Source organism: Phyllostomus discolor, chromosome 1, assembly GCF_004126475.2.
Source record: "Phyllostomus discolor isolate MPI-MPIP mPhyDis1 chromosome 1, mPhyDis1.pri.v3, whole genome shotgun sequence".
NCBI classification, from domain to species: domain Eukaryota; kingdom Metazoa; phylum Chordata; class Mammalia; order Chiroptera; family Phyllostomidae; genus Phyllostomus; species Phyllostomus discolor.
Window position 1 is genome coordinate 59,559,341 of NC_040903.2, and position 19,861 is coordinate 59,579,201.

The 19,861-nt window shown below is 37.7% G+C and overlaps 1 protein-coding gene and 1 pseudogene across 1 annotated transcript in view; one reads left to right on the forward strand and one right to left on the reverse strand.

The window, feature by feature from the left end:
* C1H10orf67 (chromosome 1 C10orf67 homolog) overlaps positions 1–19,861 on the forward strand; it is a 99,026-nt gene that overhangs the window by 69,925 nt on the left and 9,240 nt on the right. The window contains exons 11-13 of the mRNA XM_036023324.1: positions 6,951–7,013; positions 7,724–7,803; positions 7,878–7,943. Of these exons, the coding sequence (XP_035879217.1) occupies positions 6,951–7,013; positions 7,724–7,803; positions 7,878–7,943 (209 nt within the window). The remainder of the gene's footprint in view (positions 1–6,950; positions 7,014–7,723; positions 7,804–7,877; positions 7,944–19,861) is intronic.
* On the reverse strand, positions 1,846–6,184 carry LOC114491426 (annotated as a pseudogene).

Below are 19,861 nucleotides of genomic sequence, written 5' to 3' on the forward strand. Positions count from 1 at the left end.
GAAATCAGCTGACAGTCTTAGGGGAACTCCTTTGTAAGTAACAGTCTCCTTTTCTCTTGCTGCTTTTAAGATTCTTTCCTTACCTTTAATCTTGGGTAACTTAATTATGATGTGCCTTGGTGTGTTCCTCCTTGGGTCCAACTTCTTTGGAACTCTCTGGGTTTCCGGGACTTCCTGGGAGTCTATTTCTTTTGCCAGATTGGAGAAATTTTTCCTCATTATTTGTTCAAATAAGTTTTCAATTTCTTGCTGTTCCTCTTTTCTTTCTGGTACCCCTATGACTTGAATGTTAGAGCACTTAAAGATGTCCTGGAGGTTCCTAAGCCTCTCCTCATTTTTTTTTTGAATTCTTGTTTTTTCATTCCATTTCAGTTGGATGTTTATTTTTTCCTTTTTTTCCAAATTGTTGATTTGAGTTCCAGTTTCTTCCCCTTAACTGTTGGTTCCCTGTATATTTTATTTTATTTCATTTTGTGTAGCCTTCATTTCTTCCTTCATTTTGTGACCGAGCTCAATTAATTCAATAAGAATCCTGATTACCCGTGTTTTGAACTCTACATCAGATAGGTTGTCTAGCTCCTCATCAAAAAAGCATAGCTCTTTTTCTGGGTTTTGGTCTTTTATCTCATTTGGGTCATACTTCTTTGTCTTGGTGCAACTGTTATAAGGTGCAGACCCTTTAATATTTGTAAGGGGCATTTGTATTCATGTGGCTGTGTTGTGGCACTGTCTATGGGGAAGGCGTCAGAGATGGAACAATGCCAATCACTCCCTCTGCTCTAGCCACACCACTCCAAACAAGACAGTAAACTAGGTCCTGAGGAGACAGTTCTGTTTCCTGGTTGAAATGACTGTTCAAAAGAAAAACTTTCCAACAGACTCACCAGTGAGACTGGGAGTTTCTCCTACTATCACAACCCCCACAGTGTTTTATAGCTAAAGGTTTTGAGTCTTTAGTTTCCCTGTCAGCCAGCCCTGCTTCACCCTTGTGGTCTGCTGCCTTGCTGCTGGTCCTCTCTACCCACCTGGCTTCCCATCTCTGCCCCTCCTACAGGTCTGAATGACTATTTCTTTAACTCCTTGGTTGTCAGAATTCCATGCAGTTTGACTTTCTGGCACTTCTGGTTGTTTATTACTTTTAAATTGGAAGTTATCCTTCCTTTGGTTGTATGAGGAAGTGAAGTGTTTCTACCTATGCCTCCATCTTGACTGGAACCTGATAAACCCTGTTATTTATTTATAATGACAACAATGAGAAAAACTAAAAACCAAAAAACACCTTGGCTTCTGGGAAGTAAGATTTTATGTTCATGTACACTATTCTTTTCCTTTTTTAAGATTTTATTTGTTTGTTTGTTTGTTTGTTTTTAGGCAGAGGGGAAGGGAGAGAGAAAGAGAGGGAGAGAAACATCAATGTGTGGTTGCCTATCACACCCCCCCCACTGGGGACCTGCTCCATAACCTAGGCATGTGCTCTGACCAGGAATCACACCAGTGAACCTTTGGTTCCCAGGCTGGCATTCAATCCACTGAGCCACACCAGTCAGGGTACACTATTCCCTTTTTTTTTTTTTTGAGAAAATAACAAATGTTTTAATTAGTGTTTTGCATGTAGGTTTATATATAAAAAGAATTTCTTCAAAGACTTTCCTAGGTGTTAGAAACATCCTATTGTTTGTAACATAATGTGCTAAAGTCCTTTGAATGGAGTAATTTTAAAATGTATTATACATTTATACTTATTGCAAATTATTCAATAGTTTGTAGGATGTCAATGGAGTGAAACAGAGATAAAAGGCAGTCCACATCTCTAGCTCCTAGATGAATTTACTTCAAAGTCATGTTCTAAGTAGAGACTTTGTGGCAAGATCTAAAGATGTAAGCTGATGTTTGATTCACAACTAAATGAAGGGAGAGAGGTACTGGCAACTCCACATTCCCGGATGTAACAAAGCATCAATCCACACCACTCCCAACAAGACAGTAAACTAGGTCCTGAAGAGACAGTTCTGTTTCCTGGTTGAAATGACTGTTCAAAAAATAAACTTTCAATTAATGGTTCCTTTATTCTTTTTTCTTCTTCTTCCTTTTTTTGCTCTTTTGCAGAAGGCAGAAGAGTAGCCACAACCTCTTTCCACCTTCCTCTGGTTTTGCTCAGAAACTTGGAGACTGAATTTGTCTGTTATATCATAATGGCAGGATCAAGTATATCCATATGACAAATTGCAATATCCACATGACACTGAGGCTTTGCTGCACCTGCAGCATCAACAACAACCTACTTATTTGGAGTACTACACAAAACGTTGAACTTTAAGGCAAACTCATAGAGATTATATAGAGTCAATACTTCATTATGTATCAATTGGTCATCTGCACAAAATATAAGATCCATGGGAAACACAAAACAAGGAAGATTTCCTTCCACTAACTCTAGCTGTCTTTTTGTTGATGCATGGGCACTGAAACCCCTTACTGCAGCTTCTGTTTTTACAGTGTCAAATCTATTTTTGGACTTTTCTTAAAGTCAGTTAAAAATTCCAAAGCTTTTTGGCAAACTTGGCAACATCAGCTCCCAGGAAGCAGCTGCAACTCCCCTGCAGTCTTTTGTCAGCATCTCTAGGCTGCACTCTATGCTATTCTTTTTTTAAAATTTGTGTTTTTTAAGTATATATTATGGATTATACTATTACAGTTTTCCCAATTTCTCCCCTTTTATCCCCCCTCTGCCCTGCACCCCCCAGCCCTCCAGTATCCCCCCTTAGTTCATGTCCATGGGTTTTACATATAAGTTCTTTGAGTCCTCTGTTTTCTATACCATTTTGATCCCCCTGTCTATTTTATGCCTACCAATTATGCTTCTTCTTTCCTGTACATTTCCCTCCCATTCTTCCCTTCCCCCTCCCCACTGAAATCTCTCCATGTGATGTCCATTTCTCTGATTGTGTTCCTGTTCTAGTTGATCGCTTAGTTTTTGTTTTCATTGTTTTTTTTAGATTGATTTGTTGATTGTGAGTTTGTTGTCATCTTACTGTTCATATTTGTGACCTTCTTTTTCTTAGATAAATCCCTTTAACATTTCCTATAGTAATGGCTTTGTGATGATGAACTCCTTTAACTTGACCTTGTCTGGGAAGCACTTTATTTGCCCTTCCATTCTAAATGAAAGCTTTGCTGGAAAAAGTAATCTTGGGCAGAGGTCCTTGCCTTTCATGATTTGGAGTACTTCTTTCCAGCCCCTTCTTGCCTGCAAGGTTTCTTTTGAGAAATCAGCTGGCAGCTGGGCACTCCTTTGTAGGTAACTCTCTCATTTCCCCTTCCTTCTTTTAGGATTCTTTCTTTGTCTTTAATCTTGGGTTACTTAATGATGATATGCCTTGGTGTGTTCCTCCTTGGGTCCAATTTCTTTGGTACTCTCTGGGCTTCTTGGAAGTCTATTTCCTTCACCAGATTGGGGAAGTTTTCCTTCATTATTTGTTCAAATAAATTCTCAATTTCTTGCCATTGTTCTTCTTCTGGCACCCCTATAATTCAGATATTGGAATGTTTCAGGTTGTCCCAGAGATTCCTCAGCCTCTCTTCATTTTTTGGGATTCTTGTTTTTTCTTTCTGTTCTGGTTGGATGTTTATTTCTTCCTTTTGTTCCAAATCATTGCTTTGAGTCCTGGTTTTCTTCTTGTCACTGTCGGTTCCCTGAATATTTTGCTTTATTGCATTTTGGATATCTTTCATTTGTTCTTTCATTTTTCAACCAAGCTCAATCAGATCTGTGAGTACTTTGATTACCAGGGCTTTAAATTCTCCATCAGATAGGTTAGGGATCTCCTCCCCACTTAGTTCTCTTTCTGAGGCTTTGCTCTGTTCTTTCATTTGGGTCATATTTCTTTGTCTTAGCGCACCATTCTGGTTGTTCTGGTTGACTATTTCTTTAATTCTTTGGTTGTAGTAGTTCCATGCAGTTTGATTTTGGATTTCTGATTGTTTATTGATTTTAGATTGGTTTTTATCCTCCTTTTGGCTGTTTGAGGAAACAAAGGATTTCTACTATGCCTCTATCTTCGCTAGAACCTAGTTTAATCTGCGCTCTATACTTTGCTGTTTGTAGTTTATTTTTAAAATATGTGCATACATTATCTATCATTTAAAAATCTAAGGTATCAGTCTGCAATCCCACCAACATTGTACTAGGGTCCCTCTTTCTCCACAACCTCTCCAATGCTTATTGTTTGTTGTTTTGTTTATGATGGCCATTCTGACTGCTGTGAAGTGGTATCTCATTGTAGTTTTAATTTGCATTTCTCTGATAGCTAGCGATATTGAGCATCTTTTCATGTGTCTCTGGATCCTCTGTATGTCCTCCTTGGAGAAGAGTTTGTTCAAGTCCTTTGCCCATTTTTTAATTGGGTTGCTTGTCTTCCTAGAGTGGAGTTGTGTAAGTTCTTTATATATTTTGGAGATTAAACCCTTGCCTGAGGTATCATTGGCAAATATGTTTTCCCATACAGTTGATTCTCTTTTTATTTTAATACTGTTTTCTTTAGCTGTGCAGAAGCTTTTTATTTTGTTGAGATCCCATTTGTTTATTCTTTCTTTTATGTCTCTTGCTCTAGGGGACATATCAGTAAAAATGTTGCTGCGGGAAATATCTGAGATTTTGCTGCCTATGTTCTCCTCTAGGACTTTAATAGTGCCATGGTTTATATTTAAATCTTTTATTTACCTTGAATTTATTTTTGTGTATGGTGTAAGTTGGTACTCAAGTTTCATTTTTTTGCACATTGCTGTCCAGTTCTCCCAACACCATTTGTTGAAGAGGCTATTGTTATCCCATTTTATGTTGCTGCCTCCTTTGTCAAATATTAATTGACCATACAGATCTGGGTTTATTTCTGAGCTCTCTGTTCTGTTCCATTGGTCCATTTGCTGGTATGGAAAACAGTATGGAATTTCCTCAGAAAACTAAAAATGGATCTGCCTTTTGACCCAGAAATTCCACTGCTAGGATTATATCTTAAGAACCCTGAAACACCAATCCAAAAGAACCTATGCACCCCAATGTTCATAGCAGCACAATTTACAATAGCCAAGTGTTGGAAGCAATCTAGGGGCCCATCTGTAAATGAATGGGTCAAAAAACTATGGAACATTTACACAATGGGATACTATGCAGCAGAAAGAAAGAAGGAACTCCTATCCTTTGCAACAGAATGGATGGAACTGGAAAGCATTATGCTAAATGAAATAAGCCAAGTAGTGAAAGACAAATACCATATAATCTCACCTTTAACAGGAACCTAATCAACAAAACAAAGAAACAAGCAAAATATAACCAAAGACACTGAAATAGAGAACAGGATGTAAGTGTTCAGAGGAAAGAGGGGAGGGAATTTCAGGGGAAAAGGAGAAGAGTTTATGGGAACAAATATAAAGGACACATGGACAAATACTAGGGGCAGGTGGAAATGCGAGGGAGGGCTGGGCCAGTGGGCCAGGATGGGAGTAAAAGATACTTGACCAATAATTAAAATAAAATTATTTAAATAAATAAATAAATATCTAAGGTAATCTGAATGAAGAAGTCAATAGGTTAGTGTATAGAAATAAACAGTAATGTATGTAGAATATCTGACACAGAGTAGGCACTCAATTAATTTTAGTTTTTATGGATGTTATTACAAAATGTGTTCCTTTAATATGTGGTAGCTGATGTCAGGTGAGTTCCCTCTGCCCCTTTGGATATAAGTAAAATTAGGTCAAACCAATTTTGTGTTTTGCAGCAGCCTACAGTATGTCCCACAGTTTCTGCAGATGCCACAGCATCTTCTGGTGGTTGTCACTGTGAATGAGCTCTTTCTTCCACTTACCTAAGTCAGTTTCTAAGTCTCATTGTACTCTGCTTGCCATCCCAGTTCACATTTTGTTAAACCAGATGCTGAATTCAATCCAGTTTTGCAATTTCTACTAAAACCAAACCACTCTCATGACACCTTTGCATTTGTAAGTTTAAGGAGATTGAAGAAGGTTGATTGACAGGAACAGTTTACATCACCAAGGTGCCATTTCAAATTGAATATTGGACATCACCCTGGCCACTGGTCAGCCATGGCTTGACTACATACTAGCAACTCTAGCCATCTGGTCTTGCCTCACCATTTTCTCCTCCAGCCTTCTTCCCAGCCCACATTTCTGATTGTTTGGGGGAGCTTGAGGTCCCTTTCTTTTATTATATCCTGCCAGACTCTTTGATTCTTATTCTCAGACCCTCCTTGGCAGACCCCACCCCATAAAGAAGAGCAAGAGATCAAGGGTTTTGGGGTCACAGAATCCACTAGAGAAGGTAGTGGTGGCAATAAGGGGCATTTTTTCTGTCTATTGTTTAGGAATATAGCAATAGCTAACCAAGCAAATTTTTATATTCAGTATATTTTCTCACTGCCATCTACTCTCCTTATCATCAGAAAGGTATAGTAGGAAAATCCCACCTTGAATATCATTTAAAATAAAAGATTGTTTAAAGCTTGTGTTTTCACAGGTAACAACTATCCATTTAATTTTTAAAAAGTATAATGGTAATGTTTTACTAAGAGTAATGCATTTTAAAAAACAGTGGTGGGAAAGTTGGTTTTAATGGACTAAATTTCAAATTAAAAATGCAGTATATAAATACTGAGCTTTATAAATTGGGTAAGGCAGAGAAGACCCCTGTGGGGATACAGTTGGCATATTTTAAGTCTCAGCTGCCTTTCTTTAAGTTACAGAGAAACCACATCTTTATTCATTAATTTGAAATGTTATACAGGTGGGGCAAAAGTAGGTTTACAATGGTCCATATGGAAAAATAATATAATAATTAATAAATAACAACAAAAATACTTTATGTTTTATGTACTCACAACTATAAACCTAATTTTGTCACACCCTGGATTTACCTTGGTTTATTTCTTTGCCAGGTTAGACCTGAAATACTTTTTGAGACACATGAAGAAAAGATGGTGAAAATAGAAGAGGTTAAGGTATAATAATGATTAATATAACCATTATTAGTTACCTAATTATTGTTCATATTGATGCTGGCTATTCTTAGAAAATAACAATGATTTTAATGGAGAATTAATCTTATAAAGAGACAGAGGACATGATTGCTTCTATAGTATGATCTGGGGTACATCCCTGCCACACTCAAAAGAAATCTCTCTAATTTTTGAAATGCCTACAATTCCCCTGTTAGAGATTCATTCCTTTTGCAAAAACATTTTCCCATGTAAAATGTAAATAATAGTGAAAAATAATGAAAAGCTCTAATGTGATTGAGTTGGTGATCCTTTCCTGAGGACAGTTTTGATAGAAAGAAAAAATAGACTAACTGAAAGCAACTGCTGCCTATGATAAAGAGCTGGAGAGGTCACAATAAATAAAGGAAAGCAAGATTTAGAAAGGTGGGTACCTGGTAGAGAGAGGGGTGATGGAGATAAATTTGGTTGCTTCATAATGTTGTGTAGAGCTGGCTGTCTTTCAGTGAATCATTTACAGGCAGTGGAGATGTAGGATTTTAAATTCTTCTAATTCATAGGAATTTGCAAGTAAATGTAACTCACTGTTCCCTCAAATTATTTTTGATAGTTAGAATGTGCATGCTATGTACTATAAGTAGCTTTTCAGATTTATGGAGAAATAGTGCGTAGTGTTCATGTAATTAACTTTGTGATGTATTTTCTATTGAAAGGCTGAAGAAAAACGTGTTTTGGAGAAGCGAATAGAAATGTTAAAGGCTAGTTTAGAGAATGAGAAAAAAAAGGCAGAAAGGTACTGAAAATAATGATTCATAACTGTTCATTTGTACCTAATACAAAACTTAACCATCTATACATTTATTTCAGGTATAAAAGGGCGTCAGAACGGATAAGCAAAATCTGGGAAAAGAAATTCTTTACTCTCAGGAACAGGTATAGTGTGTAATATATACAAATTCAAGTTATAAAAATGACTAATCATCTTTTAAGGAAATGAAGAGGGATTTTTCTGTACATAGTAATTAATAGAAAATTAATCATACACTTTTAAAAAGAAACACAAAATAATTGCCCTAAAATAGAAGAGTAGTTAAAGTCACTTCAAAGAAAAATTAATTTAAAACTCTGTTTCATTCCTCATCTCAATGTTTCAACTTTTAAAGTCTCAAGAGGATGGACAGTGCCTATCGATACCTGCTTTAGTCAGGCCTACATAGTCATCTTCCTTCACAGGGCTGTTAAAATGTTTTTATATTCAATTGCACATAATCTTATTTACTTGGTCTATATTTTCTTTGTAAAATTGCTTAATATACTAGATTATCTTCCTTTTTTCAGACAAAACCAAACCAACTCTAATTCTCAGATCTAATTTCCATTTAGTTATTTTAATTTATTTTCCCAAGGTCATCGTTGTCTTTTTCAAAGATGGAAAAAGTAAAAAAAAAAAATGGAGAAAGTGACACTGTAAAATTCTGAAAAACCTGAAAGCAATGCCAAGTAGAAAAAATGCAAGGTTAGGTGTGCGATCCACCAGTTGGTGAACCCCACTAACCTTGGAGGATACCCAGGGGTTCTGGTAAGGTCAATTTTGAACAGTTCCTACTCCACTCTGTTCCCAGGAAGTTCTTTTGACCAGATACAGTGGGGTTCACCAACCCATCACCAGGACTCCAGTGTGGGCCTGGGGCAGGCTCACACATGGCTGATGTCAGGGTTCCTCTCCCCACATGGGATGAAAGCTATAGCCCTGAGGCAGACCTTGGGCTTGCTTCTATTCCTTGTCCAGCCCCCTTGCTCTTAGACCATTCTAGACTACAACATATAACAAGCAGAGAAATTACTGTCACCAAAATTTATCTCTAAGACCATGATTTTTGATGGTTCTAAGGCAAAAAAAGAAAGAAAGAAAGAAAGAAAAACACGCTTTTTTTTCTTGTCTTAACATGTTAACATTAAAACTCTATATTCTATTATTTTGGTTCCTGCCATAATTTCCTGTAGATTCTCTTTTTTATCACATATGATCATTTCTTTACAAGGTTTTTTCACAGTCAAGCATCAAGACAGGAGAGATTCAATGTTGGTCTGACGTCCCAGGTCACACTTTAGGCTCACACCTAACTTTATGGGGTGATGATGCCCTACATTTGCACTGTGTTTCATTAGCACACACCATTTGTATGTATAAAATTATATACATTGCTGTATATATTGCAATAAAATAATCCCAGGTGGCACACTGAGTATCTCCATAACAGAAATACCACCAGATGATGAGTGAAGGATCTTATCCTTGTGGTAAAATGTTCTTCCCACTTCTGCTTGTGTTTCACTCCAGTGCTGATAACTACTCTGTGATCTGGAAAAAATGTGCATATTAATAGCTTCCCTGACCCCTCACAGAGTTATTATAAGCACAGCACATAAATACAGGTGAAACAAGAGATTGAGGTGATGAAACAAAGAGATTGAGAACAAAGGAGAGCTTAAATACACACTTAATTTTATTTTCTTGCATGTGGACTTTGGGCTATCTCTGAAACTGAGTAGAATGTCTTTCCCTCATTCATTTCTGTAGGATTTACTTTCATCCCTAAGATTTACCTTGTATCTTTCCCTGTGGAATTTATCCTATACTCAATGAACATTTACAACAAGAATATCTTAGTTTTACTTCAAATTGATTTTCTGTTAACCAAGATGTTGATAATCATATTCATCATTTTGGTCTGTGCAGATTTTATGTTGGTAGCTAAATATTTAGGAAGTATTATTACACACTTTCTATATGTTTTATTTTTAAGTTTTTAAGCTTTCTTTTTTTAAGTTTTTTTGTATTTTTTCCATTACCATTTAGTCTCCTCATACCCTCTTCTCCACTGCAATCATCATACTGTTGTCCATGTCTATGAGTCCTTCCTCCTTTTTGCTTAATTTCTCTACCCATTAACCTCCCCCCTTCATTTAGTTGACTAAAAGAGCACAGTGTCAGGATATAATGCATTAAGTCTCTCTGGCTTGGTTGCAACACCAAATGTTATTCAAAGTGATACACCCAAAACATAGAGAGTATATATATCCAGAGTGCTGTGTTATGGTGTGGTGTGGAGATTAATTGTACAGTTGCAGACTTGTATGTCCTAAAATGGTTATTTCATTTTACAGTTACAGATCATATAACAGGAGCAATCATTTTTGTTTAATAAGAGAAAAACTTCAACTTAGCTAGTAAAGGTAACAATTTAATCCCATGATTTCTCAGCCAAGTCATGACTTATAGTCAGTACTAATCCAATTCAAAACTTCTTCTCAAAGCTTTTTTTTTCCTGCTGAGTTGTCATTATTTCCAGAAAGACTGAAGTTAAGCAGTGATGACAAGGGCAGAACTTAGTCTTTCCTCTTATCATGGCATGCCTTACTCAGCTGCTGATGTCATCATTGCCTTTTCTCTCAGCATAAATGGTGTACAGTTGTGGCACATCAGCCCAGGAATAGATCCCTAACTTGGTGATGTCACAGTAATGCAGCCACTCCCACCTCAATTGCAGGATTTTGTCTGGAGGCACCCTTCTGAGCCAGGATACAAAAATCAATATAAAACAATCAGTTACCTTTCTATACACTAACAGTGAACTCTCAGAAAGAGAAATTTAAAAAACAATCCCATTTACAATTGCATCAAAAAATAATAAAATATTTAGGAATAAATGTACCAAAAAAGTGAAAGCTCTAAAACTATAAGACATTGATGAATGAAAATGAAGAAGACACAAATAAATGGAAAAATCCTCTGTGCTCATAGATTGGAAGAATTAATATTCTTAAAATGTCCATGCTACCCAAAGCCATCTAGCAATTTAATACAATCTCTATCAAAATTTTAATGGAATTTTTCAGCCCTGGCTGGCATAGCTCAGTGGATTGAGTGCGGGCTGTGAACCAAAGTATTATAGGTTTGATTCCCAGTCAGGGCACATGCCTGGGTTGCAGGCCATGACCTCCAGCAACTGCACATTGATGTCTCTCTCTCTCTTTCTCCCTCCCTTCCCTCTCTAAAAATAAAGAAATAAAATCTTTAAAAAAACTAGTTCTGAAAAAAAATTTTAATGGAATTTTTCAAAGAAATAGAAATTTGAAATTTGTATAGAACCACAAAAGACTGTAAGTAGCCAAAAGAATCTTGAAAAAGAACAAAGCTGGAGGCATCATGCTTTCTGCTTTCAAACTATAGTATAAAGCTATAGTAACTAAAACAATATGGCATTGGCATAAAAACAGACACATAATGGAAAAGAATAGAGAACCCAGAAATAAACTCATACATAAGGTCAGTTAATTTATGATAAAGGATCCAAAAACACTCAATGGGGAATTCTTCCCTCTCAGACCCCTCCCCCACATACAGCACTATAACACAGCCACGTGGGTTACCTCACCCAGGTGAACACCTAAGGCTCTGCCCCTTATTACCTAACAGGCACACCAAAACAAAAAATATGGCCCAAATGAAAGACCAGATCAAAGCTCCAGAAAAAAATGCAACTAAGCGATGGATAGTCAACCTATCAGGTGCAGAATTCAAAATACTAGTAATCAGGATGTTCACAGAAATGGTTGAGTATGTTCACAAAATACAGGAAAAGTGAAGGCTATGAAAAGTGAAATAAAGGAAAATGTACAGGGAACCAACAGTGTAGAGAAGGAAACTAGGAATCAAATCAATGGTTTGGAGCAGAAGGAAGAAAGAAACATTCAACCAGAACAGAATGAAGAAACAAGAATTTTTTAAAAAATGAGGAGAGGCTTAGGAACCTCCACGACAACTTTAAACATTCAAACATCTGAATCATAGGGGTGCCAGAAGGAGAAGAGGAAGAGAAGAAATTGAAAACGTATTTGAACAAATAATGAAGGAGAACTTCCCCAATCTGGCAAAGGCAATAGCCTGCCAGGAAGTCCAGGAAGCTCAGAGAGTCCCAAAGAAGTTGGACCCAGGGAAGTGCACAGCAAGGCACATCATAATTAAGTTACCCAAAATTAAAGATAAGGAGAGAATCTTAAAAGCAGCAAGAAAAAAGGAGACAGTAACCTACAAAGGGGTTCCCATGAGACTATCAGCTGATTTCTCAAAAGAAACCTTGCAGGCAAGAAGGGGCTGGAAATAAGTATTCCAAATCAGGAAAGGTGAGGACCTTCATCCAAGATTACTCTATGGAAAATCCAAAGAATTTATATGTATGACCCATGGACATGAACTTAGGTGGGGAAATGATGGTGGGAGGGGAGGTACAGGGCAGAGGGGAATAAAGGCAAGAAAAAATGGGACAACTGTAATAGCGTAATCAGTTAAAAAATACTTGGACTTCCCGCCAAGATGGAGGCGTAGGTAGACACACTGTGCCTCCTCATACAACCAAAAGAAGGACAACAACAATTTAAAAACAAAAAACAACCAGAACTGTCAGAAAATCAAACTGTATGGAAGTTGACAACCAAGGAGTTAAAGAAGACACATTCATCCAGATGGGGAGGAGAGAGGGAGATGGGCAGCTGGGTATAGAGGACTCATGGCAAGGCAGCGACTGGTGGACCCAGTGAGGCGGTGGATTGTGGAGCAGGGTGCACAAGGCTGCAGCTGGCCAGCTAGGCAGCAGTGGGTGGGGCGGTGAGACAGTGGATTACAGACTGGGTGGTCCTACATTTGCATGCAGATGAACCAGAAGGAACACTTGGGGAATGAAACAGAACACACACCCAGGGCCCCAGTGCAGGGAAACAAAGCTGTTCAAACCACTGATTGAAAACACCCATGGGGCTTGAGGCAGCAGTGGGAGAAATTCCCAGCCTCACAGGAGAGTTTATTGGAGAGACCCATGGGGTCCTAGAATGTACACAAACCCACCCACCCAGGAATCAACATCAGAGGGCCCATTTTGCTTTGGGAGCTGGGGGAAGTGACTGAAATCCGGCAGAGAGTGAATCAAGCGCCACTGTTCCCTCTCAGACCCCTCCCCCACGTACAGCATCACAATGCAGCAATGTGGGTTATCCTGCCCGAGTGAATACCTAAGGCTCCACCCCTCACTACATAACAGGCCTGTCAAGATAGAAAATGGCCCAAATGAAAGAACAGATCAAAGCTCCAGAAAAAATACAACTAAGTGATGAAGAGATAGCCAACCTATCAGATGCACAGTTCAAAACATTGGTAATCAGGGTGTTCACAGAATTGGTTGAATATGATCCCAAATTAGATGAAAAATGAATGCTATGAAAAGTGAAATAAAGGAAAATGTACAGGGAACCAATAGTGATGGGAAGGAAAATGGGACTCAAATCAGCAATGTGGACCAGAAGGAAGAGAGAAGCATCCAATCAGAAAATAACGAAGAAACAAGAATTCAAAAAAAAATGAGGAGAAGCATAGGAACTTCCAGGGCATCTTTAAACATCCCTACATCCAAATTATAGGGGTACCAGAAGGAGAAGAGGAATAGCAAGAAGTGGAAAAGTTATTTGAACAAATAATGAAGGAGAACTTCCCCAATCTGGCAATGGAAATAGACTTCCAGGAAGTCCAGGAAGCTCAGAGAGTCCCAAAGAAGTTGGACCCAAGGAGGAACACACCAAGGCACATCATAATTACATTAGCCAAGATTAAAATGAAGGAGAGAATCCTAAAAGCAGCAAGAGAAGACAGTTACCTACAAAGGAGTGCCCATAACACTGTCAGGTGATTTCTCAAAAGAGACCTTGCAGGCAAGAAGGGGCTGCAAAGAAGCATTCCAAGTCATGAAAGGCAAGGACCTACATCCAAGATTGCTTTCTCCAGCAAAGTTTTCATTTAGAATGGAAGGACAGATAAAGTGCTTCCCAGATAAGGTCAAGTTAAAGGAGTTCATCACCACCAAGCCCTTATTATGTGAAATGTTAAAGGGATTTATCTAAGAAAAAGAAGATAAAAAATGTGAACAGTAAAATGACAACAAATTCTCAATTATCAACAAATGAACCTAAAAGAAAAGACAAACAATGAAAACAAACTAAGCGAACAACTAGAACAGGAACAGAATCAGAGAAATGGACATCACATGGAGGGATTTCAGTGGAGAAGGGGAGGGAAGGAAAAGTGGGGAAAAGATACAGAGAAGAAGAAGCATAATTAGTAGGCATGAAATAGACAGGGAGAGATAAAAATGGTACAGGAAACAGAGGACTGAAAGAACTTATATGTACAACCCATGGACATGAACTAAGGGGGAGGAATGCTGGAGGGTTGGGAGGGCAGGTTGGAGGGGGGATAGAGGGGAAAATTGGGAAAACTGTAGTAGCATAATCAATAAAAAATCATTTAAAAAATGAAAACAAAACCAACTCTATGGGAAAACATTTGCCAGTGATACCTTGGACAAGGGTTTGATCTCTAAAATATATAAAGAACTCACATGACTCTACTCTAGGAATACAAAAAATCCAATTAAAAAATGGGCAAAAGCCTTGAACAGACACTTCTCCAAGGGAGACATATAGAGGGCCAAGAGACATATCAAAAGATGCTTAGCATCACTAGCCATCAAAGAGATGCAAATTAAAACCACAATGAGATACCAGTTCACACCAGTCAGAATGGCCATCATAAGCAAATTAACAAACAAGTGTTGGATGTGGAGAAAAAGGAACCCTACTGCACTGTTCATGGGATTGCAGACTGGGGCAGCCACTGTGGAAAAGAGTATGGAATTTCCTCAGAAAACTAAAAATGGAACTGCCTTTTGACCCAGCAATTCCACTGCTGGGATTATATCCTAAGAACCCTGAAACACCAATCCAAAAGAACCTGTGCACCCTAATGTTCCTAGCAGCACAATTTACAATAGCCAAGTGATGGAAGCAACCTAAGTGCCCATCAGTAAATAAGTGGATCAAAAAAACATGGTACATTTATACAATGAAATACTACACAACAGAGAGGAAGAAGGAGCTCTTACCTTTTACAATAGCATGGGTGGAACTGGAGAGCATTATGCTAAGTGAAATAAGCCAGGCAGTGAGGGACAAATACCATATGATCTAACTTTTAACTGGAACATAATCAACAAATGAAAAAAAGCAAGCAAAATATACCCAAAGACATTGAAATTAACAACAATCTGACAGTAGCCAAAGGGAAGGTGGGAGGTGATAATGTGGGGAAGGGTTTTTAGGAACTACTCTAAGGGACATATGGACAAAACCAGCGGGGAAGGTGGAAGCAAAGGAGGGAGGTGGGCTTGGCTAGGGAGGGGGGTAGTGGGGGAAAAATGCAGACATCTGTACTTGAACAACAATAAAATCTTTTTTTAAAAAAGTGGATGGAGGAACTGAATAAATATTTTTCCAGAGAAGACATACAGATGGTCAACAGGAACACAAAAAAATGCTCAGCATCAGTAATCATAAGAGCAATGCAAATCAAAATAACAATGAGGTATCACTTCACACCTGTTACATGGTTATCACCAATCAATAAAAAGAAATAAGTAATGGGGAGGATGTGGAGAAAAGGGAATACTTGTTTACTGTTGATGGGAATGTAAATTGGTTCAGCCACTGTTGAAAACAGTATGGAGGTTCTTCAAAAAATTAAAAATGGAAGTACCATATGATCTAGCAGTCCCACTTTTAGGTATATACACAAAGGATATGATGATGGGATATTGATGATATATCTGCAATCCTATGTCCATTGTAATATTATATAATATATATTTTACAAAAGTTGGAATCATGTACACATTAGTATGCAATTTGTCCTTTTTATTTAATACTCTGTTTTGGACAACAGTCCTCGTCAAAACATTTTGATACTCCTCATTCATTTTAATAGCCACTTGGTCCTCTTATATGTGTGGATTATAATTTATCCACATGTGTAAGGCTGATGAATTTTTTCCATGTAAACAATGCTGCATTGAATAGTCTTATGTTTCTTAATATATTATTGCCATTATTTCTGTAAGATAGATTTATGCCTATAAGTAGTTTTCATAGGTCAAAAATGTAGTTTTTAAATCAAATTTGTAAAATCTTCTAATACACTTAAATTCTTTTTGTACTTTTACTCCAATCCTATATCTCTTCCTTCCTTTCTAAAGGTCAACATAATAAATTTAGCATTTATTCTTCCTTTCACCTTTTTAACCTTTATTAGCTATAAATTTATATTTGAGTAAAGGCAAATAATAAAAAGTATTTTGTGTGCTTTAAAAGCTTATATAATATACATTAACAATCATAACATACCACTTCTTAACTTGTTATAATTTTGAAATTCAAGTTGATTCTTAAGATTTGCCTTAAATATTTTAAGTACTGTATAATACTATAGATTACACATATTATAAATGACTTACAGGTTGTTTATCCTTCCCTTATTACAGCATATTTAGATTATTTCCAATATTTCACTAACACAAAAAAGTGCTGCAATAAACATTCTTGTTCCTATCTCCTGTCTTCTTGTAAAAAATGGTTTACAAATATACATCTCCAGGAGGAATTTCTAGTCATAAGGCCATTCTTTCAGAATCTACTAGGTTATGCTGCAGTAACAAACAACCCTAACATCTTAATGACTTCAAATAACAATAGCTTATTTCACTCACTCTACATTTCATATGACACTGTTCATTGTTACCTTGACTATAGAGCCCAGGCTGATACAGCATTTTCTACCAAAAATATTGTCTTGGCAGAGGCAAAAGAGACAGAACAAACTGTGTACCAGGGATTAAAGTTTCTGCCCAGAAATAACACAAACCACTTTCTGTTAGCACTTATTAACAAAATGTGACATATGGGTTTAAGTTCAAGATGATGGTACTGTTGTCTTCTCATGGGGAGGAGCATGACAGGGAAGGGTTCACCAAATGTGGGTAAACAGTAATCTGATTGTCCACTTTGGGTGTACACATCTTTGCCCTAATTAAGTAAACCAGTCAGGATTTAGTCAGGAAATACATGAACAAAGAAATTGTATATCAAGAAGTATTAGACAAGACTTCTGGTACAGATGGAAGTGTAGGTTCCATCTTCACTTGCCTCCTCTCAGAACCACAGCAAAAATTACAACTGAAGTACAAAACAGCTATCACCCAGAACCATCATAAAATCAAGCAGCATGGGGATCCGACAACCAAGGAATTAAGGAAGTCACATTCATCCAGATGGGTAGGAAGGGTAGAAACAGGGAGACACAGAGACACAGAACAAGTGGTCCCCCACCCACATGTAATGGATAAAAATAGAGAGGGATAACCCAGAAGCAAGGGATCTCAGACCCACACCAGACCACACAGCCCAGGGGTCCAGTGCCAGGAATGTAAGTCCCCTTAACTTCTGCCTGTAAAAATCAGTGGGGGTTGGGACAGCAGAAGAAACTGAGGAATTCTCAGCCATCTCTTTTTAAAGGACCAAAACAAACTTAGGACTTACGCAGACTTACTCCCTCTGTACTCCAGTACCAGGGCAACAGCTAGAACAGCACCAGTGGCATATAGGGAGACACTGAAGTGTCTGGAATCAGGGTGAGTGCCACGGAACAGCTTCCTCCAAGACAAAACTCCAGAGGCCAGACAGTGGTCATTGTCCCTTTTCTGAGTACTCCTCCAAACAGAGCCACAGATCAGTGAAACCATACCTGAGACTCCATCAACCTGGTTCACACAGGTTGCCCCACCCTGGCAATTACATAAGGCTCTACCCCATCCAACTAACAGGTACACTTTCCTACAATAGGCCATGCTATTAAGACAGGGAGTCAAAGCACCTCTACCTAATGCACAGAAACAAACACAGGGAGAATGCCAAAATAAGAAGACAAAGAAATATGGCCCAAATGAAAGAAAACAACAAAACTGTAGAAAAAGAATGAAACAAAATGGAGATAAGCAATCTATCAGAAGCAGAGTTCAAAACATTGGTGGTTAGGATGCTCCAGGAACTCATTGCATACTTCAACATCATAAAAAAGACCCAGGCAAAAATGAAGATTACACTAAGTGAAATGAAGAAAAAGTGACAGGAAATCAACAGTGGAGTGGATAGAGCCAAGAATCAAGTCAATGATTTAAAACATAAGGAAGAAAAAAAAAATTCAATCAGAACAAGAAGAAAAAAGAATCAAAAAAAAAATGAGGATAGGCTGAGGAGCATCTGGAACAACTTCAAATGTGTCAACATTTGAATCATAGGGGTGCCAGAAAGAGGAGGTAAAGATCAAGAAACTGAAAACTTATTTGAAAAAATAATGAAAGATAACTTCCCTAATTTTGTGAAGGAAATAGACATACAAGTCTAGGAAGCACAGACAGTCCCAAACAAGATGAGCCCAAAGAGGGCCACACCAATGCACATCATAATTAAAATGCCAAAGGTTAAAGATAAAGAGAGAATCTTAAAAGCAGCAAGAGAAAAACAGACAATTACCTACAAAGGAGTTCCCATAAGACAGCTGATTTCTCAAAAGAAACTTTGCAGGCTAAAAGGGTTTGGCAAGAAATATTCAAAGTCACGAAAACCAGGGACCTACAGCCAAGATTGTTCTACCCAGCAAACCTATCATTTAGAATTAAAGGGCAGATAAGGGGCTTCCAAGACAAGAAAACCTACAGGAGTTCATCATCACCAAACCATTACTACATGAAATGTTGAAGGGACTTATTTAAGAAAAAGAAGATCAAACAATGAACAATAAAATGACAATAAATACATATGTATCAACTGAATTTTTTTAAAAAACTAAACAAACACAAATAGACAGAATCACATATATGGAGAACATTCTGATGGTTTCCAGATTAGAGGGAGTTATGGGTGAATGAGTGAAGAGGTAAGAGGATGAAGAAGTACAAATAGGTGGAATAACCATGGGGATATAAAGTACAGTATAGGAAATGGAATAGCCAGAGAACCTATGCATGACCCATGGACATGAACTAAGGGGGGGGTGTTGTCAGAGGGAATGGGGGGGTGCTTGGTGGAGGGGGACAAAAGGAAGAAATTGGGACAAATTTAATAACATAATCAATAAAATATATTTTTTAAAAGAAGTATTAACTAATAAAAGGTGGCTAACTACTAAAGGAAGTAAAGAGAACTTCAGGTTAGAGGAGTAACATAATGTACGAAACAGCTTCTGCCTCTAGGGCTGAGGAAAAGTTTTCTCCCCAAAAGGCTGTGATTCAGGCCTCTGGCATGTATACCTGTGGCCCATGGAAGGTGGAAAAGTTCACTGAGGCGCCATCAGACAGCCTGGTGAGCAGGAAATTATAGGCTTTTCGGTTTTAGTCACCCTTGTAGCTATGTAGTGCTACCTCGTTATGGTTTTGATCCATGAAACATACATCTAATCTCTTCTTAGAGCCACCTGTGTGATTGAATGCTGTGATTGTTTTGTTTCTTCCTACTTGCTAAACAAAGGTTGTCCAGCATACTCTTGGCTTTCTCTGCAGAACATGCTTTCCTGAGATTGAATCTCCTAATTTTAGCATTATTTGCAATATAGATAGACTGAGAATTTCCCAAGTTTTTCATATATTTGTTGTGCTTTGATATATTGTAATCATTATTTTTGATGCTTAATTTCTCCAATCTTAAAGTTAATTGGAGTCCTTTAAAACTGAATAATGTACTTTTGACATAATCTTTGATGACTCCCTAAACAATAGAATTCCCAGGCTTATCTTGTACATTTATGTTTTAGTTCTAGAAACAGCCAATTCTGGAAGATGTCCTAATTCATTTCATGGAGAAATGTCTTTAAAACACAGTCTCAGCCCTCAGGGTGCTCATTGATACCATGTTGCCAT